The following is a 23,793-nucleotide window of genomic DNA, read 5'->3' as shown; positions in this document are numbered from 1 at the left end:
CTTATAATTATATTATTCATAGATGATGCAGTTATTTATAGTTTTCTAGAAATTTCTCAACAGTAATTAATATTTTCTTGTGACTTTTTAGGAACCCTGTGTCACTTGACAATGATCTGAGTTCAAACTATTATATAAAACTTTAACATGCATAAACTTTTTTGTTTAAAAAAATTTGTGAATAAAATAATTATATAAAACTTTATTAAAAAAATATGACGTTAAGCAATTTTTATCACCAAAAAAAGTAAGAAACAATTTAATGCTTAGAGTCCTTAAGCAGAAAAAGTTACTTATTTCAAAGGCATCCTCCAGCATTCTAAATAGAAAATTAGTTTCACAAACAAACTACAACTAATTAAACACATATATTCAGGCACAAATTAAAGATGTTTACAAAATTTCAAAACAATATTTTTATTTTAATAAGTTGAAACAATACTGTATTTTAATAAAATCTTTGTTGGCTGACTTTATTAAAAACAATTCTATAAAATATTGCTGTCTAAATTACATGGAAATTATTACAAGCAAAACAGCTTTTTTGCTTAAAAAGAAGAAATTTCAACAAAAACAAGTATATATATAACTATTTCACAATTAAAAATCACAGGGCATTTACAAATTATGTACATGACTATGCTCTTAATTATATAAAAAGAAAGTAGCAAGTATTATTCCAAAGTAGAATTTCTTTATAAAAAGAAATAAACTCATGACTTAATGTCTTGTTCAATTTTTGAGCGTTCACTAAGTATGCTCTGCCCATAATACTTCTGAGCAGTTTTTTCAAAGGCATCAATTATGGCTTTCCTAAAAATACGAAAAAAAAAAAAAAAAATCATTAGTAACTGTGAATGCAATCAAAATAAATAATAATTTTTTCTTATAAAAATATCTAAAAAATATGATTTAGAATAATTATAGTTTCATCCACACATACACGAAAGTAATCAAATATAGATTTATTGAAAATAGGTATTATGGATGTTTAACATTTACTAACATAATTGAAAAATAAAAGAAGCAAAATTATGCAATTATTAATATTAATTTGATATGTAATTCCCTGCTGCTCCTCTATTAAAATATTATGACTAGAAGTGTGGTAGTTGTTAAAATTTTACAAAAGAATGATATTTAAAGAGAAGGATATAATTTCAAGAAAGCCAGACATTAAAAAAAAAAAAAAAATCACATTCTAAATTACTTTCTTTTATATTTTCCTCCCCCCCATAATCAATTTTTGTAATGATTAAGAAAATTATCTAATAGTAATGCAGAAAAATCAATGTTTTAATTATCCCTTAGATTAAAGGGGGGAAAAATGTAATAAATTCACAAAAGTAGTTCACCTAAAATACTGGATTTTTTCCCACTAAACCATATATTAATCAAAACAGATAATACATGCAAAAGAGCCCTTTTTATGTGTATACTATCATTTTTCTGGAATAAAAAAAAAATATACATTCTATTAATTTTTTTAATTACCTGCCTTTATATTACAGGCATTTTTGTATTTTAAATTAGTGCATTTATCTGTACATGAAATTATCCTCCATTTCATAAAAAAATTATTAATCAATGTGTGGACAATCAGATTAGATCAAAATTTTTGATTTTCTAAAATGAATGCCTAAAATTTCTGAACTCTTACAACAGATGAAGAGGAAACCAAAACAATATTTAAGCTCATACTTATAATTTAGAGAATATTTAATGACTGATTACTCCTTTTTCATATTCTATTTTATATATATATATGTATAATCTGAATTAAAATTTTTTAATTGGATTTGTTTTGTGTGTGTGTGTTCTCTTTCAAGTGTATATATCATCTATTTCTATGAAAATGAATATGTAATATTGTAGTTAAAAACATTTGGCACTCGAAGAAGAGGGAAACAAAAACTTAGGTGGATTAACTGTCTTTCAAAAAGACTTAAAAACTATCAAGGTGATGAGTTGGAAAATCTTAGCCAAGAACAAGAGGCATCGAATGGCATTCTAAGGAAGATCAGGGCCTACATGGGCCTGTTGCACCAATGACGAAGAATATTGTAGTTTATTTTTTAATTCCCAAATTAGTAATCCTCATTCCAATATATTTTTTCTTACATCCTGGATTTTATGATTCTTGCACTTTAATACTTATTCTATGTTTTTATTGAAATGTGCAGAATTCTATCTTTGACGAACTTGAATGCTTTGCTGTTCTACCATGTCAGTATATTAATTCATATTCAAGAAATGAAATGTTTTAAATATGGCGAAAATGTTCTATTACAACACTTCAAATATATTATGCTTTAAAGAAAAAGTATCTTGGTTAGGTTATGGTGTTTTGTTATTGTATTTTATAATATAATCTCATATAAAATTTCTCATATTGCTCATATAAAATTTCATCCAGGCTGACAAAGTATTTTGGATTACAACAGCTCAGTCATCTTAAAAAAATTTAAGAACATTTCAACATTATTATTAGCAAAGAAATTTATATTTGTTTCAAAATACTATTTTCATTCAGATCATCTTTTTTATTTGAAATAATCTCACAATTAATTTAAAATACAGAATTTAAATTAATATTTTTAAATTACAGTCTTAATTTTCTATTTCAACTTTTTTATAATTTAGTTAGCAATGTGCATATTAATTAACTATTATGAAGGCTACAGCAACAAATCATAAAACAGCATTTAGATTTAATATTGTAGAAATGATAATATTCCTAAAGGCAAGATTTATAACAAACAACAGATTTTCTTACAAGAAAATATATTGAAATAAAATATTCTTTCCCAATCCCATTCATTCTGCCCCCCAAATCCCCCTTTTTGTTATAGTAGTAAGCATGAGAAAATTAGGCAGAGAATATATGAGAGTGACATCAGTTTAGAGTTTATATAAAATACAAAAATAAAAGCATTAAATTATGATTGAAGGATATAAAAGGTTGATTTGAAAATATCTACTAATAATAAAGTTGAATGTGCGTATGTATCTATCAATCTGTGTGTGTACATTTTTGGTACTCTACAGACCACACTGTTTGATCTGCACCCACCAAATTTGGCTTGGAAGATGGGAATGTGCATCTCAGATGAGTTTTTTTTTTTTTCTTTTGAAATATAAATCAGAATCTCTAATAATGAAAAATCAAGCTAAATTTAGAAGTTTTAAATAATTTTTCTAAATATTATTACACAAAAATAAATTTTATAAATTTTTCCGAATTTTGGTGAATTTTTAAAAATAATTAGCCAGGCAATTAGTTAGTTTGCTTAATATAGTGGTTATGTTAGATTTCAGATCACTGATTTAAATATAATATGTTCACAATTCTGTGAAAATGTCAGAGATTAAAGCAATCTTATTTTAATTATCTCGCTTCTGTTTATTATGTAAGTGAACCTTTCTAATGGAGGCCAGTCCTATGACATCACAGCATTATTTAAAATATAAATGTGTGGCTCATCGATCTTTGAAATTTTGCAGAATTGTAACTCACTTCTTTATCTGTTTCGTAAACTACAGAGATATTAAATAAAATCCTTCAACTTTAACTTTCAACAATGGAAGAAAATCATATGATTAGACAGTTGATGAAACAATGAAAACAGTTTGAATCTCAGAGTAACAAATGTAATAAAATGTAGGAAATTAAATAAAAATATTTTTTAAAAATTGCCAAAAATCAGCAAAAATTCCCACAGTTATTAAAACAGTACCATTAAAAAGACATTTTCAAAACAATATAAAATTTATTTTTGTGCAATAATATTTTTGAATGATATGACCAAGGAAAAACATTAAAATTATACTTAATTTTTTAAAAAATAGCTCAAGGTGCATGTTGTCGCCTTTCAAGGCATATATGTTCCAATTTTAGTTCCTCTAGGTCAAATGGTTGGGCCTGCACAATGCCAACACACACACATACAAACACACACACAAGCACACATGAACACACACACACACATATCTTTATTATTAGCATAAATAAGTTTTAAGAACTTTTTTTTTAACCTTAAAGAATTAACAGGTTAATATAATGTATTTCAGAAGCTTATGTATTTCATATTACAAGTGGGAAAATCATACCTGAAAACACCATGATTAAAAAGAAAAGCTGTAATGTGACCAGCGTCAATGTAGCGAATATCACATCCATTCCACAAATCCCCAATGGATTTAATGCCATCTCTTGGAACATATGCATCATGTTCAGCAGTTACAACAATGGAGAGACTTGGGTCAACAGGTGGGGTGAAATTGCCTAGATGTGTGCATTCATCCATAATTCCTCTCATGAAATTCAAAGCTTCAAGCCTTGAAAGTTCTGAAGGATTCATTAATTGTTTTGATTTTTCATTATTTTGTGCAATTTCAGAATGCAAAACAGTTTTATTTTGACCCATGTTAGAAGAGGAAGGGGTTGGATATTTTGACTTGTTTTGCTCTTGTAACATTTCTATGTGGTCCAAACTTGAAGGATAATTTCGAGAAAAATGAACACCAGCTTTGAATGCACATGACTGAAAGAAGATTTTCATTAAAAACAATTAACCAGTAAATATCTAAAATTAATATGAACGATCATTTTACAATTCAAAATTTGAAAATATGAAAATGATAATTGATAAGATTTATTCATCTATACTAACATGCAAAAATATTAAGCAATTCAAAGATTTAGGAGACTTCAAATTTACAAGTTTTGGAAATGAATTTAAGCACTTTTAATGATTAAAATTATTTTATTCGGGCAATATTTCCACTACCAAGATAAGCATTACAATAATTAACAATAATAATGAAATATTCTTCAAATACCATAAACAGATGAGGTATTTTTATATAGTAACGTATATAAATATTATAGTATAAATGACAATTATAAGTAATAGTTATAAACAGTAATTTTGCAGGCAGATTAATCATATAATATAATTCAAATAAAAAACAATAACTATTTTGTAATGTAGTTCAATAATATATAACTTATTTATATGGATGAAAGATTAGGCTAATGTTGTTCAGTAATTTTCTCAACTTGATGTAACCAGATCATTCTTCTGAAACTACTAGAAATTCTTAAATATTTTTTGGATTTAGATTACATGAAATAATAGAGAAAGAAATAGAGAGAGAACAGTTTTGATAATTAAAGGAATGGTAAGATGTTCATAGACTTTGAAAATATTATTTAAATCTTTGAAACAAAGTATCTAATTTTTTATAATAAAAAAATCATTTTAAAAGCTTGTATATTTGAAATAAAATGCTGATAAATACTTTCTGTGAAGATGACATATTTATAAAGCAAAAAGATATAACGTTTAAAGAGTGTTAGAAGTTCCAACATCAATCAAAGAGCATCAATTTAAAAAATATGTAAATAATTAACAAATTTTGAAAGAAGATTGTGAATAACCTCTACTGAAATATTTTTATCATTAAATAGAGAGAGAGAGAGAGCTCTGAGCAAGACAGCTTTTCTAAGGGGAAAAAGAAAGAAAAAAAATGACTTTACAATATTTATAAGCTCACAGAAAAGATTTAAACATTCTTCTTTCAGAATTCATTGAAATGACACATTTAGATTAACAAAACTGTGATATATTATTTAATCTGAATGAACTAAAGAGAATGGATAGATTAAAATGAGTTGAAAAAGTTTGAGGCCAGTACTATTCTTTATGTTTGAATTTGAAATTATATTCAGCAAAATATTAGCACAGGTACAAATAACATCAAGCAAAGAGCATAAAAAACATTCAAACACTTCATAAAATGGTAATGAAACAGTACAAAGCTAAAAGAGAAAACCTCATACCTCTTCAGGTGAATGAAGCATTTTCCAAATTTCATCTTGATACACATGATCAGATGAATACTGGTTTTGTAACAATGGCCATGGTATTCCTGCACTCATCACACCCTGAAAGGCAAAAAGACACGTTCTTTCTTTAAATCATGATGGTGGGAAGATGTATCAGAATTAAACAGAACATTATCAATTAATTTAAAGCTTGGAATAAAATTGTTTCTCTATCTTGCACATAAATTCTCATAAAATCTGGTATATAAATTAGTTGTACATTACAAAAAATGCAAAAGAATTATAAAACATTCAATAAATATTGAATTATTTACAAAAAAAGTAATTAAAAGATAGAATATTTATGCCAATAGAAAGAGATGAAATTTTCTTAACTTTTTCATAGTTTTCCTTCTTTTTTAAGTTGTGAATTCATTTTTTTAATGAACATAAAAGTTTTCATATAGGAAATTCTTACCTTACCATTGAAATTCTCAAGATCTTATTTCATTCTATTATTATTTGCTCTATCATTACAAAATTCACTCCATGAAAAATATTTTTAATCCTTAATAAAGCAAAAATGAACCTCCAGGAATATTTTACAAGTAAGTTCCAAAGAATCTTCGAAAGAAGTAATGACGAGACTTTCTGATAGACAGAAGAAGATGATAGAGCAGAAAGGTTTTCATATAAAGCAATAAATTAATTTTAAACAATATTTTATATTCACTTCAGATCAATGGATGCAACAGATGGAAAGAAATTTGTGGGACATCCTAACATTAAACAGTATGCAAGAAAGCATGAATCAGTTTTGCAATAACAGTTTAAGCATAAAACAAGACAAACTTCTACATTTTTATATTATTAATAAGCATGATGACTGTATATTATTAAATTGCCCATTTCTATATACATTTTTTTTTCTAAAACAAGAAATGCAATAAAGTATTTTGCAGTAAATATACAAGAAAGAAATTCTTTGAAAGAAGACGAGTCCAGTATTTCTTTTTTGGAGTCATTCCTTTCTCTTTCACCCTCTATGTATCCTTATCTGTAATGTTGCTTCCTTAATGCACAATTAGTTCCATCATAGAAAAGGCAGGAAAGACAGTTTCATCATCAGCTCTCGTGGATTCTGATTGGATGCAGATCAATGACTCCTGGGCTTAAAGAACAAAATGGATGATGCTGGAATCTTCAAGAATTTCAGCAATAGTACAAATAGGAAGCGAATTATGCTGATTGTTTGAGAGCCTTTTATGGGTAGCTCTAGAAGATATAAAAGGCTGGCAGTCCAAGCCGAAGTCAGTCGTTATAGTTAGCCAGAGATGAATTAATTTGATCAGTCCAGTGAAGTGCAAATGTTGAGAACTTAAGGGATTATTGTATTGAGAACTGAGACAGGCAAGTACTGAAGCAGCATCAAGTCATGTGTTGAGTAGTCGTGTAGTAATGAGTCAGCAGTTGGCCAGTGATAAAGTGAGGAGACAGTAGAGAACAGCAAGAATTTGGAGAGACCCTAGTGAATAGCTATATGGATTCTCTTCCATCTGAGCTCTGTTGGCTGTTTTGTGTGTTATTGTGATTACTTACTACAAATTACTACTTGTGGGCTGCTGTTTGTTGTAAGTATTGCTGTGTATTGCGTGTGAACATCTTGACTGATTGATTTGAAATATAATCAAATTTAGCTGATGAATGACTTAAATAAGATAGATCTCATCTGCTCCAATGAATTGCTATATCGTACAGATATAACATACTAATAAGTGCCTTTGAACTTTCATTAAAATGTATTTAGTCTATACATTATACTGATCCCTGCACTGCACTTTTAATCAAATGGCTACAAAAATTTGACTTAATCAAATGTCATTTGAATTGTTTTATTTCAGAAGCATTAAATTAAATAAAATTTTTAGCAACTAATGCAATAACAACAATGTTAGAATTACAGTTAATTTTAAATATAACCAAATCTTAAATGCATATTATTTAATATAACAAATAAACGACTGATTTTTCTAATTTCAACAGACACATTTTTTGAAGTGCATAAAAATAAAAAATAAAAATTAAATTAATAAATAATTAACTTTATTACTAGGCAACCTTAAATCTTATGTTGCCAAAGATACATACAAATATCTTAAGACTTACATGAGTAAAAACTTGTGAGGCAGTTGTCCAAGAAAGGCAAGGAATTATGGGGATAGGTTTGTGCCAACTACATCCAGCAAGTGATGCCATCTAGAAAAATAAACATGTATACCTAGGAATTTTCTTTTTGAGTTTAAGAACATACAACAAAGAATAATAGACCAAAAAGTTTTATTGAGGAAGTTGGTAGAAAATAGCAGATACACCCCACTTCTTTTCTACACAATCACTCAATCTCTGCAAGCTTTTGTCTAAATATTCAGTCACACATTTAATTCCCTAACAACTTAAATTTTTACAAATGCACAACATGCTCACATTTCCATTGCCTGCTTGCAGAGCAGCTAAACCGATAAAAACAATCGCATATAGACAAGAGGGCAGTCCAATTTTAAGGTACAGCCAATAATCGACCTACAGACCCACAGTTGCAGCCTTATGTAAATACCTGAAAGATAAAGAGTAGTAGATCATTGTCATATTAAGACAATGGTGATCCTAAGCGAAATCTTATGGACGATGAATATAATCGAAGAACATAATAAAAATGATAAGCTATGCTATCAAAAGTTTCTGCAATCCATCAAAAAACTTATTTAAAGGATGGACAGATCTTTCAAGAATTAAAACAGAAACTTCATATAGGAAGGAAAACTTATTAAAAAGTCTCTTTCAATATTAGATACAAATATAATAAAAAAGAAAATATATTTATTTGTATCATTCTTTTATCTATAAAATAGATTATTAGTAAGAAACATTTTAAAATTTATATTCAGTATTTAAATCATCAGTCTGAGCCTATAATATTCTACAAATTATAGATGCAATTTCTAAGAATGAAGTAACCTAATTTAGATGACCAATTGTATTCATCAAGCTCAATTTAATATGGTTTCAGCTAATATGTAAAGATAGCATTACAAAAAAAAAGCTGAGATTCTATATGTTATATTTATTATTCTCTAAAATTACATAAAAATACCAAGTCAATTTTGTTAAATTTTTCATGTATTTATATGTAAATATATGATTTTTTTTAGTGGACAGGATTTCTGAAAACAACTGCAAAACTTTCAAGTTTTCCTTTGGTGAAAGAAACAATTCATAATCATTAAAAACTTTCACATTAATACATAAGAATTATTAAGTAAGATAAGTAATAATCTGCAACATTACTTAAAATTTTAAGATTTATTAGAGTAGCAAAGAGTTGATATTTGATGGATCATTTATTTCAAAATTGTAATTAGATAATGAGGATGGATAACATAAAAAAAAAATGCATTTTAATCATCATATGTTTTTGCATCAAGAAAAACAATCTTCTTTTAGTAAAGAAACAAAATTCACCAGTTTTACTGTTACTATATTTGTCTAATCAAAGAAAAAAATTATTTGGAAGATAATATTACTTCTATACTGAAAATATATTGTAAGCACAGTAGATAAAATTTTAAATCATTTGCTTAGAAAATCGACATCTTTATAGAAGACAAATTATAAACAAGGAAAAAGTAATATTAACTTTAAAAGCCCTCAAAATCTTAAATTTATTCATACTTTAATTTTTAGCATGTATTTATAAATCTTTTTTAAATTGTATACAAAGAAAAAATAGTAAAGATGAAACAAAAATAATTCTTACATGTCCTCCCATTGATATTCCAGATATACCTAGAGGTCCAAAACCCTGTTTTTCACACCAATGGAATAAGGCAAGAGATTCCAAAATCAAGCAACCACCCATGACAAATATATCAGAGACATTATGCAAACTTGACCGCCTTAAAATAGAAAAGCAATAAAAACTATAATAATCATAATATATCACACATCTTTAATGAAAAAGAAAATATATTTATAACATTTAATATGATGATTGTATTTAATATTACAATTTAATTAAATAAGCAATGCCCAGAGTAAAATGTATAATTCATTAAAAAAGATGGATCACTATTAGATATAATCATAAAAAATTGCTTTAAATAGAATTAACCATTTCTTTATATAAAAGTAATTCCTTTTTAAACAGAAATATAATTGTTAAAATAATTAATAGCAGTGCTTGAAAAAAATGATATACATAAAGTATTTTCCATTATCAATATTTAAAAACATTTTACAGGAAAAAACCACAACTTACTTTTGTGTTTTAGGTTTTCTAGAACCATGTGAAACAGTTAAGAAAAAGTGATAAATACATAAAAATAAAGTAAGTCTAATATAACTTATTCTTCATAATATGCAACTTAAAATTTAATTTTTTTAATTTTATTTATTGAGATTAAAATGAAAGTCATGTTTTAACCTAACTCCTTAACTGTCAAAGACAAACATACATGCACATACTTCACAGCATCTGTGTGTTAAATGACTTAGAATAAAATTCACATATTTTTACAAAACATCTTTCCCCTTGATTTGTAAATAACAGTATAACTGTTATGGAATGTTATATATGATTTTGAATAGGGAGTTTACCTAGATCATGCTTATGACTAGGAACAGAGGAGAAGAATGTTACTGAATGTCATCTATAAAGGATAATAAATATGCATCATACAGAATCAGTTGGCACTGAGGTTTGAATAATGAAAGGTTTTATTGATAGTTAGAAAATTTTAAAAAATGACAATCATTATTGAATAATAAGTTAATGCATTTTTATGTTCTTCCTACATACTATTAAATAAATGCACATTTAAAAACACAGTGCTTGAAAAGCAACAAAAAATAATAAATAACAATATAAAAATGATCAAATTAATAATAACGATTTTTTAAGGAAAAACTATTGCCTTAACATCTATTATTATTTTGTATCTAGTTATAGTATGCAATTTAATGAATATTTTGTATTCAAAATAAGCACAGAACTCTCTTATGTTCATTATTAAAGCTAACTACATTAAATTCAGCTATTTAATGATTTTACTGGGCAATATGAACATATCCAAGCAGTAAAGAATGATTTTTTTTTTTTAAAGTTTATTCAGAGGCATTTTGGATAGATCAGATTTCGATGAAGCACATTCAGTTAACTGGAATTTTATAGTAAATTGAAAAAAAAAAAAAAAAAAAAAAGACCCATGAAATGCAGCAACTGTTTTTAAGAATGTAGAAAAAAAATTATCAGATAAAACTTACAAAATTTAATAAAAGATCAGAATTTTAAAATACCACTATACTGAAATATACAAAAACAAAACAAAGGATATAAAAAGGGTTTTCAAGTAAAATGGAGGCTATTCCTGCTTCTTTCAAAAGTGGTCTGGCCATCAACATTCTTCGGCGCCAATAAAACTTAAAAAAAAAAAATTATACAATTATTCCAAAATATTTTTTTCTAAAATATTGAAATCACAATCTTTCATTAGAAAATTTTTGACTTAGAACATAATAAATGCAAATAAAATATTAGAATCAATATAGTAAACACCTCAAATTTTAATACTTATAGATACATAAATCGTCGAAAGTTGAATTAAGATTATTTGAATAAAAATGTATGAGTTCCATTTAAAAATAATTTTTCTACAACTAATCATTCATTTTGAAATGCACTACTTATAAGCATGCATTTGAACAAATGCCCAACTACAATAAAAAGAAAATTAAATATAGATATGAAGACAATATCTTGATTCTGTCATTTAAGTTGATGTACAAAATAATTTATATATCTTAGGCAGAGGCAGCTTGTTAGTTCATAAACAAGCAGTGCTAAAACGAAATCGCAAGAGAATGCAACTAATATAATTTTGTAATTTTAAGTCACATGAATAATATTTTGAAAAATTACCAATCTAACTTATGTTAAAGAATGATTTCTATTTTTGACAACATAAAAGCTGGACAATACACAATTATTAATATTTAAATTTCTGATTTGACAATATAAATGAGAGAACAGCTAAATAATAGCTAAGGAAGTTAACAAAATAAGAGAATAAAAGTAAACGTACAGTAATAAGAGAATAAAAGTAAACCCCCCGAAAAAAAAAGCATCATACATGTGTCAAACTAGCCTGCAGTCACAACAGCCTAACCACCATAAAACTGAATAAAAGGAACTGTCTCATGCATTTCAGATAATACAGTGCAGTTATTACACATTGAGCAAATTTTGATGCATTTTTGAGCTGGTCTCCAAACAGCTCCAACTAGAATATTTTACTCATTGATTCATTTTCTATTTTCTTTATTTTTACTTTTATTATTTCATTATTATTACTTTCAATATGAAAAAAAAAAAAAAAAAAAAAAGCAAATTTAAAAATTTAAAAATCAAAAAAATCAAAACAAGTTTTTGAAATAATTCCAAGGATTACTACAGTTCTGCCACTCAAATGGCCGAATTGCCACGAATCTCAGCTGAAAGTATTTTTAAGAACCTGTTACTGATAAATATATTTGAAAAATTATAATAATATTAACGTGATACAGAAAACTAAATATACGTAAGTGCTAGAACACTTAACTAGCAAGAAAAAGCTGTCAAAAGATGCTATTTAAATTTATTAAAAAATCTTTTTTTAATGTTTTAGCTAGAAATTTTTCTTTGGTATTTAATTTTAATAGCATTTTGAATTTTGCTTCATATATCAATACATAAAATATACTGCAATATCTTAGTTAAAACTATTTCATGCTTCACTTGAATCCTTTAGTATTTTGAAATATAATATTGCCATAAATTACTTCTGATAAGTAAAAAAAAAAAAAAAAGCTGAAAGTTAAATAAATACAAGCACTTTTTTTTTACAGAAAACATTTTTTACTTTTAAATCTTATAAACTGTTACTAAGTATTCTCATAAATGTATAGGCACATTAATATAAAAATAAACAATACTATTCTGACAAGAACATTCCTGTAGAAGATAAATTCTGATTAAATATTTCTATACATACTCATAGGATAGTCTTTAATACACGGGTACTTTTAAATAAAGTAATAGTATAATATTACAAATATTTTGTTACAAAAAGTATAAATTATTATTATTAACATCAAAATACTATTAACTAAAGAAATTCTTACATGGTCACCTGTACCAGCTAAATGTAAGCATATTGGTCGCACTACCTCAGAATTCCATGTGCTGGGAAGAAGAATTTGAAATCTGAAATTAAGAAAGTCAGATGCAAAATTATATAACAATTATTACATGAAAATATATATAAAGTGTAACAATTGAATAAAAAAATACAAAAATTAAAATTATAAATAAAAGATGTAAACAATCATAACCCATTAAAATTCTCCATTACAAAAGATTAAATTCACGTATAAACTATGATTTAAAATGAATTTGCTGCATTTCTTTCAAAACTTTTGTTTCTCTTATAAAATCAGGTAACTATGTCTTATAACAAGTATATTGGAAAAAAGTATATTCTGTTAAATAATAATGACCTGTTAACAAACATAAAAAATTGGTTGTTTTTAATAAATAAAAAAAAATCACTGAATTATCTGAATGCAGATATATTTATAAAGACATTGACAGTGATATTTCTTTTATAAAAACACAGTTGTTCTTTTAGCATTTAATATCTTTATTGCAGACTTCAATACTGAAACCCTAACAAGCAAACAAATACTGTCTGTCCACGACAAGAATACTGCTAGACATTCGTCTATGTTTACGGCGGGCGTTATAGAAACAGGTTACTGTAGGAAGAGTTCATTTCGCAGAGGTAGAAATTCATTCAAGTTTCTTACATTGGCACGTTTAGCGCCAAAGTGGCGATATTTGGTATTATTGCATTTAATTCTTAAAACAAATTTAAAAAAATAATTCACTCAGCTGAAAATCATTTGCATACTCGGAATATTGAAAATATCCGGCATTCCTGTCATATGTATACAAAGAACAAAACAAATCAAATAGAAAAACTGAATAAATATTTGTATGTCTAACGACTACACAAGAAGAAAAAAAAAGATTAAGAAGTAAAATCATGCATGACAAAACATTAATCGTCTTCATTTCATTTGCTCTAAATTTATATAAGTTATTAATATCAAATTCTCCGCAGCAAACGCGAGGTAATCTAATTTAACATAATTAATCGTAATTTAACATAATTAATCGTACTTATTTCATAAATTTTATAAAAGTGCTTTTATTTTGTTTTAAAGTAAAATGCTCATTGTTAAATAGGTTTGAAACCTTTCCAAATTTATATTTATTTTTCTGATGTATATACTATTTCCCGAAACACAAAATTAACGATTACCACACTATCAATTTTCAGATTTTTAAAAATCAAACTGTGATTTGTAACTTATTTTCAATATGCACAAGCTTTTTACAGCATAATTAATTTCGCAAAGTTTATATGTAAAAGTATTCTGAATTTGAAGATAATTCAAGTGTTCATTCATGCAGGTGCCAGATGTCCCAGATTTAAAGGAACCCAACTAAATAAGCCCAATATCGCTTTACATTATTCTACGAAAAACGCGGTAAAAGTTTGTTTTTGTATTCCAGATTACCATTTATTCATTTCCCCCGGCTTGAAAAAGAAATACAATTATTTCAAAGAAAAAATTTTCTCACGAGCTGTCAATTCGAATAAGAGTGATAAATGAGCTTTTCCTTTCAATATATCCTCGAAGCAATAAAGGATCCACATTCCTGCATGCATTTTATCATTTCGGGGTTGAAAATTCTTCACTCCTAATGTTCTTCACATTTCTATTCAAAGCCTATCAATACCGTTTGAGAATACATATCTGGTACCGTTTTACTATCACAATCAGTGCACCTGAGTAGAAAGGAATCTCGTTAAATACTTTAATCCTTCTAACTTACATTAACGTGCATACAATTTTTAGATTCTTGGAATCCTAGTTAAGAAGGAAAGCTATTGAAACTACAGAGAGGCGAGACAACAAGTCTCAATAAATGACTATTTTTCTTTATTTTATTGAAAAAAAAGTAATGCGCTACCTATAATATAATATTTTTTCATACCATTATATAGTTGAATAATATTTAGCGATAAAAATTTAATAGAATTACTTCTTAATAATTGCATATACTCATTCAATTCCAGAAAAGAAATTAAATCGTTTTAATCTCTAAATATTTTCATATAGCATAATAGAATCACTATTTTGAATTTCAAAGTTTCTTTTTTTTTTAAACTATAAATACAATTTCTCATAATTATTATTTAACACTAAGAGCAAAAGGTTAAAACAACGGGGTTTTTTTCCCCTCCTCATTTTTTTTTATCTTGACAATGATTGTGATAGTAGATAACTAAATTAATTATACCTGTAGATTTAAGGAAACTACTCAATAATTTTGATGAAAATAAAATACTGAATTGTGAAATATACTTGTTTAAAAAATAATGGAATTCAAAGTTCCCTGCAAGAACTTTTTTTTAATAAATTTTCAATACACTTTTCAAATAAAAAATTCAAAATGAATGATCAATTAATTTTACTTATACAAACAGCTGAGTATTATTTGCTTTAAAAGTTTGAACTGTGCATTTTTTTTATAAATATAATCTGAAATGGATTTCTATATTTTCCAGTTCCATATATCGATCAATTCAAAAGGCGATCTTATTTATGCTAAAAAGTTAAATTCTAATTTACGATAATTATTTTATTAAATTTCAGTTTATAACATTAAATAAAAGTTTTTGATCCAGAAAAAGCTATAAAAGTATATATATAATGATATTTTAAACTCTAATTTCAATTTAATTAATTTCCAAGGTTTTATCTTAATTTAGCCCATAGTAACTTCATGCTAAAATATTCTATTATTTCCTGATAAATATTAGAATCTATTGTTTCTTTCTTCGTTTCACTTTCTACAATTTAAAGTATTATCATAACAATTATAAAAATTAATTAATCAGCAATTAACTAACTAAATTTCATGCTTTAAATTTAGTAAAATCTGCAAAATAAATAAATAAAACAGACCTTAAAAAATAAGGACAATCAAAACTATGTTAAACTGAAACTTTTGATTATTAACACAAACATGAATGGTAGAAATCAAGAACACATTAATGAAAAAAAATAGAAAATAATAACAATGTATCAGAAACAAAATGTATTAGACTAAATACAATTCCATTCTGCTATAATCTATAATTGAATAATCGAAAAGAAATAAAAAAGCAATTTTAAAACTCACTTTTTATTTATAAAATATATTAATTATGATTAAAAGAATGCAAAACTATATTATTTTAAAATGACAAAACTAGCAGAGATCGAGTGACAGTTGTGTAGTTTCTTTAAAAAATTCTGAATCACTGTCACATGATTCCGTTTCTTCTGAATCGGAATCCGATTCAGTACTTCCAATTTGAACTACCAGTTCGTCTACTACTTCCTCTAAAATTCCATCTTTTTCCCAATAAGAATTTTCAAGTTTTTCCACATGACGGCAATGAGCCTCCCATTCCTTGGAAGACACTCCGCCCAAAGCATCGCACAACAGATTCTGTAAGTTTTCTAAACTTAAGTCTCCTGTTATATTTCTCTCTTTGATGAGTCTTTTGACTGAAGACCAAACGTATTCAATCGCATTTAAATCGCAATGGTAGGGGAGAAGTCGCAAGACATAATGCCCATTTTCTTTTATTATGCTGTCAATTTTATATATGATTTCTTTAGGGCGATTCCTATCAATTAGCGAATACAGTTCCGCTTTCCTCATTTTCATATCGCATTCTATTCCATTATTAATCAGCCAATCGGTCATTTCTTTCTTCGTACTGTATTTGGTAGGTGTCGGATTTGCAACTTTTGTGTGATATGGAGCATTGTCCATGCACACGACACTTTTTGGGCGCAAATTTGGAATGAGTTTTTCCAACACCCATTTCTCAAAATTTTCATAATTCATTTGGCCATGATAATCACCAGTTTTAGTTGATGCTTTGTAAATTAATTGAGCGCCAGGAATAAATCCCGTGGACGAGCCAGCATGCACAATGATCAATCGATTTTTGGAATTTACATTTATTTCGGCTCCTGAAATTGTATCACTTTGCCAGCATTTTCTAAATGTCAGATTACTGTCAACCCACGTTTCATCAATGAAAACTATCTGGCATTTACTTTTTCTGTACTGCCTCATTTTTCGCAAGTAGTTGTTTCTCCAAAACACAATATCAGGTCTTTCGATGAGAAATTTTCTTTTATTCGCGCATTTCTTCCAGCGAAAATTCATTGAATGCAAAACTTTCCTCAATGATTCCTTATTCCAATGAAAATTCAACTTCTCTCTCAATACGGGAAGTAATTTTCTTAAAGAAGGCACTTTCTTTTGCTGGACGTAAAAATCTTCAACTGTTTGACGAATAACACATTTGTCGAAGTCATCAATTTCACAATTTCGGTCAATAGGCCTTTTACGGTGCTTTCCAGGAGTACTCAAAACTTCCGTTTTGTCCAGTGTCGAAACTTCATTTTTAATTTCCCTAATAGTGCCTTCCGACACTCCAGTCGCCTGAGCAGCTCTTTTCATGGCTTGTGGAAGAGAAACCTTCAAAGATTTTGCTGCAGCTTCTTCGGAGCAGAACTCTGCAACATTATGCACAATTTTACGTGCTTGTGATTTTAAAGTCTCTCCTTTCTTAAATCGAAAAGGCATTTTAAAGGATATCAAAATTTACGAGACAAAAAAAAATATTAAATAATAAAATGCAGTTAATATTAACCAAAGAAAAGATTAATAAAATATAAAAGAAATAAGTTAAGCGAATATAAAGATACGTGCAACTGCGATTGAAGCGAGAAGACGAATGAGCAATAGATTTTCTGTTATCGCTTCACATTGACGCCGAGAAAAAGAATACCTCCCCAGACTTCTTTCCGATTCCACCCATTGAAAATGGATCATCCCTACCGCAACCTGTTTCTATAGCGCCCGCCGTAAACATAGACGAATGTCTAGCAGTATTCTTGTCGTGGACAGACAGTAGTACATGCACTTAAAAATTGGATTATATAAACATAATCAGAACAAAGTTGAATATTTAAATAAGGATAAAATTCAAAACACAGAAATAATTTGAAGGGAATAAAAATTTATAGTAAATGAATCAATATCTACCAATTTCTTTTCCAGTTTCAACAGTTGTTTAAAGTTTTTGAAGAAAAGTAATATAAGATTATGAAATTTTACATAATGGCATGAAAGAAGTTCAGTAGTAAAAGACTACTATTATATCACATAGATTTATATTATGGAGAAAATAATATTTTTAAGAAATATGATATATCTAAAACTGATTAACTAAAAAAATCTATAGCTCAACCTAGCTATCCTTGATTCTTCAGGGACAACTTCTGGCAAATGGTTAACGAAAGGACTCAAAAAATGACCATCAAGGAGTTGATAATTGGGATATTTCTCCACCTAAATGATAAGAATCACAAGATTATAATATTTTAGAATTAAGAGAATATATATATGCACACACACACTTTAAAGTAAATATTAAGTATGAATAATAATACAAATGAAATTACACAATATGATTATATAAATACCAAAATTAAAGTTTTAAAGATAATTTATAATTTGTTCATCAGATTATAGAATTACTTACTTTATCAATGATTATAGGATATTCTGGATCAACCAAATGTCTGCAAGTTTCTCGGTTGGAAATTACTTTTCGAAATGCAAATAGTCTAAAACAATAGATACGAATATTAGCAACAATTTTAACATTATTAAATTAAATACACATAAGAATAATACTAAAACATGAAATCAAGCATGCTTAATTTAAAATATTAATTATCAGAAAGTTCAGTATTTACACATAATTAAGTAGTAACCAAAATATTTGGTACATGTGTCAAGTTTAACAGTATACACAGAAACTTTTGCTGTTTTTCGTCAGTTTTGTAAAAAAAAAAAAAAAAAAATCACTTGCAGCATTTAGAACTACTGCTCACATTAAAATTTGACATACAATATTTATATTTAGTAATATAAAGAGTTTTGATCAAGAGAATAAGTATAAATTTTTTTTTATTTAATAGCAACCATCATAACTACAATGCATAAAAAATAAATTTCCATTCTTTGTAACACACTATAAGAAATGCTGTGGAAATAAAAAAATAAATAAAATTTTTCTACTCCCTGAATAGTTATAAAAATTCTCTATGTAAAAGAATAAAGGTACATTTTATAATGTAATAAGAAATCAACTAATTTTTCTTTTTCTTTCCTAAACATTGTTACTCAAATATACTGATACTTGAAAAGGAAATATATAAGAAGGACAATTTAATCTTAATCACAAATCAACCTCACAATAAATCTTTGCTTTCTTATTGGTGAATCTGAATTACATTTGTATCAATATTAGAATATATTTTTCACATTATTTTCTATGAATCAATTAGAAAACAATCAGGAACAATATCTATACATTTCATTGTTCCTTTGATAGCAATAGGAAGCATTTAAGAAATAATATAATGTATGTTTCAACACTTTTCAAACATTTTTTTTTAGTTAATTATGCTCTGCTAAAGTTAGTCTTGCAGATTATATTAATAGTCAATATGAAAAAAGTTATTTATCTTGTAAGCTATTTAATTACAATCTGATATATGTAAGATATGCATATTCTTATATTAAATTATAAAAATTAATTTAGCTTTATCTTTAAACTTTTTTTTGAAAAAAGTTTACATAATTTTTTTTATTGTTCATTTATATAGAAATTGCATTTGATACAAAATAATTTAATATTAAAAATATAATGAAGATAGACAACAAGAAATGTTAATAAATTTCAAGCAATAACAAAATCAAATAAAATTCAAAAATATCAATATCAAGTCAAATAAAAAAGATTCAAAATAAATTCCTTAATAAAGTAAAACTTTAGATTTATCAAATTATAATATCTTCGCACAGAATTTTAAATAAATTTACATTTTAGCATTACATTACATTGTTTCAATAAATCTGTTCTAGTCATTTGACTGCAAAATTATTTTAAGGAATATTCAAATGTTTCTTTTTAAAAAAAATCACAGTACTACTAAAAAGTAATTAAAATTTCTTAAAAATAATTCTAAATTCATGGCTTTTCAAAAGATTATTTTTTTAAAGCACAAAAATAATTTTCTGAGTAACTATTTGTCATTAAAAAAATCCTTTTGAGACCCAATAAATATAATCGAAATAAAAAATTTAATCTTAATAAAAACAATATTTTCATCAATTATTGAAACTGAAAAATTTAGGACACAACACATATCAAATGTTTGTTGGCCACTAGAGAATAAGATTTGAATTTGTAATGATCAGTTATTAGTTTTGACTAAATGCAATAATTTAGATTAGTGTGTATGTATATATGTTTTATAAATGATTTTATGTAAATTGCCATTCACCATATTTTAAAACGAATATATTTACAATGAAAATACCATATATATATATGTCACAGCAGGTTGAATGTGTTAATCATCCTTTGGCAACAAATCACATATTTGGATTGTTTACATACTTGCCTTGGCAAATAAATAAATAAAATTTAAAAAATATGACACGATGAAGAAATCAAAACATCCCAATTAAAAATGGATATCACCAAAAACGAGAAGTTAGGACAAGTGAAAGTGCTAAAAAAACATTCATAAGAAATCAGAACCAAAAAAAAAAAAAAGTGATTTTAGTTTACAGAACAAAGGTCCACAACAACTGGAGAATAACCAATATTTGTCGCCAGTTTTGTAGTAAAGCTAACCACTCAGAATGCTCTATCATTATTGTTCATGTATAATTTAAAATAAAATAATATGGTACATTTCTGTGATAAGATTTAACATCAAAATTAATTGAAATGATTAAATTAATCTTATTAATGCTATCTTCAGCAGCTACTTCAATGCCATTAACTTTAAGTTGATTAATTCTGAAGAAATATATCTTCTCAAAGCAAGAGAGAGAGAGAGAGAGAGAGAAAATAATTTAGATTTTTAAACATCTTAGATGTTTGATGTATTCTTACTTTTTAACATTTATTTTTAAATTATAAAAAAATCTTAATTTTTGAAAAATTAATGCTAACTCTCAATTTTAAATAATTTAAATTTAATTTCAGTAATAAATGTATTTATAACTTCTTATTACTAGCAGGAATACATAATTAAATGGAAACTATATGATGACAGGAGTGAGCAAACGATATAATGCCCTTGTATATATTAATTCTATTCAGAGAAAAATTCCTGAAGTTAAAGAGGAAATTGGCTTTTTTATCAAATGCAATAAATGGTAATTAAGTTTAAATACTACATTTTTCTATTCCTAAATAAATTATATTTTGAATTTTAAAAATAACACTGTAAAGAATTTAATTCAATTAATTTTAATGCTCATGTATAACTATCTATAATATATAATAATTACTAAAAACTAAATAGTTTTTAGAATTCTAATACAATTTTTTATCATGTTATAAAAAAAGAACTACAAAATATTTTCTTGTCAAATTTAAAAAAAAAATAGATTAATTTCAATTCTGAAATTTATTCTTCAGTAACTTAAAAAATATATATAATCGCAACAAGCTATCATAAAGTGTAAAATTATAAAAAAAGCTGACACTGTGCTCCAAGGAGATATGCTAAAACTATGTCTTCCTAAACAACATGGTATAATTTTGCTTTTTGTGGATAGCAGACTCAGCCTCCCCCCCTTCGTGACATCCCTGAAGATAGAAAATCAAATAATCGTATACATGATTTCAATTTATGAAAAATAGTGTTTAAAAATTTATAACACATTAAACACTAGTAGCTTTTGACAACTAACTAATTCACCAACTTTCTGTTAAATACTTTATGCAGGTTGTTCTTAATGGCTTCTGCAGTAAAATTTAAAAACATACTATTTAAAAAGCCTTGCACTATTCTGTTCATTATTTAATGCAACTTCTAAATTTTCTATCATCTTACTTTAAATACGAACTTCAACGGGAAAAATATATAAGTGCCAACAAACAACATTTTTCATGATGAAATTAAAGATATTTATTAAAAATATAAGAAGAGATGGTAGCTTCTTTCAGGATTGAAGTTTTATGCATATTGCAAAACATTTTTCATAATTTGTGTAATAACTCAGGATTATTCAATTAAAATTTAATTCAACAAAAAAATTATGTGCACTAAAATAAGAAAGCAATAAAAAGGATAATATATTTTTATACATTCTATTAAAGCATAGCAGTATTTATAAATGGTCACATTAAAATTTTTTTTTTTCATCATAGCTTAATTTATGAATTGTTTCATTTTAATTAAGTACAAAAAATTTCAAAATACATATTTTAAATAGATATCTACTCATTAAGAGAAATTATATATATATACATATTTATTTTTTTCAAGATTTATTATTTACTAGTTTTTATTGTTTAATTTATTTGTCAAAGATGCATTATTTCTCCCTTGAGCAATCTAAAAGCAAAATTCAGATTTTCCTAAAAACATCCAAGCATTGCCTACTATTTGGACCTATTCTCTTTAATAATTGAAGTTTTTCGCAGAGAAGTTTATTTTAGTCTATTCTTACAATTCAAGTTGATACATTTCAAGTTAAGTAAAAGGATTTAAAAAAAATAATTTATACATGCAAAAGAAAATAAACATTTTCTATTAAATTTATATTTTTCTGTAACATGTAAAATATTTTCTCTAAACTTGATGAAATTATTTATTTTAAAGCATTTCATATCAATTGGACTAAAATTTCATTATCAATATATAAACATGTAAAATTATGTATAATGTATAAATATATAACATGTAAAATTACTTTATGTTATTTTGAGTACCATCAATAATAATAATAATTTTATGAGATGGTTAAACATTTTAAATGCTATAAATCTAAGGTTCATTCACATATAATTCAAACATGCACAAAAACTATTTAATAATTTACCTTTTCAGATTTTCTGGTTTTCCCCATCCTTTGGTAAAAAATTTTGCCAGCATAATGCTACGATATATAGCATCTAATTTACTAGGTGGAGACATTCTTAGTGATATCTGAGGTATTAATAATAATCTAAAAAAAGGAAAAACATTTTAAATACATGGTTCCAACTGATTTCAAAACATTAAGAATGAAAACTCGACAAACATTCTACTCAACTGAAAGTAAATCAGTTTTTGAACACCATTATTTCAAGTAACAGCTTTTTTCCCTTCATTCCTTCCCACGGGTCTTCTATTTATAATAGATAGTCATCAAAATGAACAAATGCTTTTCAACAAGGTTATATTGTATAAAATATCCGAAAGGTCATATGAAAATCGTATCCAAATTAAATTATTTCAATAACAATGTATTGTTGAATTATTAATGACATTTCTTTTGTTGACCATTCTAAAAGTGTAGTATTAAAAAATATTATGACGTTTTTAGAAACATGCCATAAATTTCAATTCACTGAGCATAAGTTTAAGTCACAGAGAATTATTATTTTGGTAAACAACTGTGCTAATTTGAGAAGCTTACTTACAATTACCAATATTTAGCAAAATACGCAAATATTAATCTGCTCACATAAGGTAGTAAACAAAAAAGAAAAACCAAGAGTAATCACCCAATCACACCACTACTAAGTTGTTGCTGCCATTTTTATATTTAAAATGTTCTCTTTTTATTTATAGCGTCGCACCGCATTGCCGGATAAACTGAGAGAAGGTTTCATATATCAAATATATATAAAAAAAATTAAATTTATGAAATT

General features: G+C 26.1%; 1 protein-coding gene across 2 annotated transcripts; it reads right to left on the bottom strand.

Annotated features, from left to right (window-relative positions):
- Positions 1-401: 401 nt before the first annotated feature.
- LOC129957095 (protein ABHD18-like) lies at positions 402-23,656 on the bottom strand. Of its 2 annotated transcripts, none has more exons than XM_056069250.1 (12): positions 23,563-23,656; positions 22,980-23,105; positions 18,607-18,691; positions 18,313-18,413; positions 13,046-13,127; positions 11,221-11,305; positions 10,146-10,173; positions 9,645-9,783; positions 7,997-8,086; positions 5,846-5,950; positions 4,111-4,544; positions 402-813 (listed from the first exon to the last, which is right to left on the bottom strand). In XM_056069250.1, the coding sequence occupies exons 2-12, from the start codon at positions 23,072-23,074 to the stop codon at positions 714-716; spliced, it is 1,344 nt and encodes a 447-aa protein (XP_055925225.1). In that variant the 5' UTR covers positions 23,075-23,105; positions 23,563-23,656; the 3' UTR covers positions 402-713. The 2 variants fall into 2 exon arrangements, with proteins under 2 accessions (XP_055925225.1, XP_055925217.1); XM_056069242.1 differs by lacking the exon at positions 23,563-23,656 and adding an exon at positions 23,193-23,533.
- Positions 23,657-23,793: the final 137 nt, after the last annotated feature.

Source organism: Argiope bruennichi, chromosome 2 (assembly GCF_947563725.1).
Source record: "Argiope bruennichi chromosome 2, qqArgBrue1.1, whole genome shotgun sequence".
Taxonomy (NCBI): domain Eukaryota; kingdom Metazoa; phylum Arthropoda; class Arachnida; order Araneae; family Araneidae; genus Argiope; species Argiope bruennichi.
Note: the sequence above shows the minus strand (reverse complement) of the source record. Positions and strands in the feature narration are given on the sequence as shown.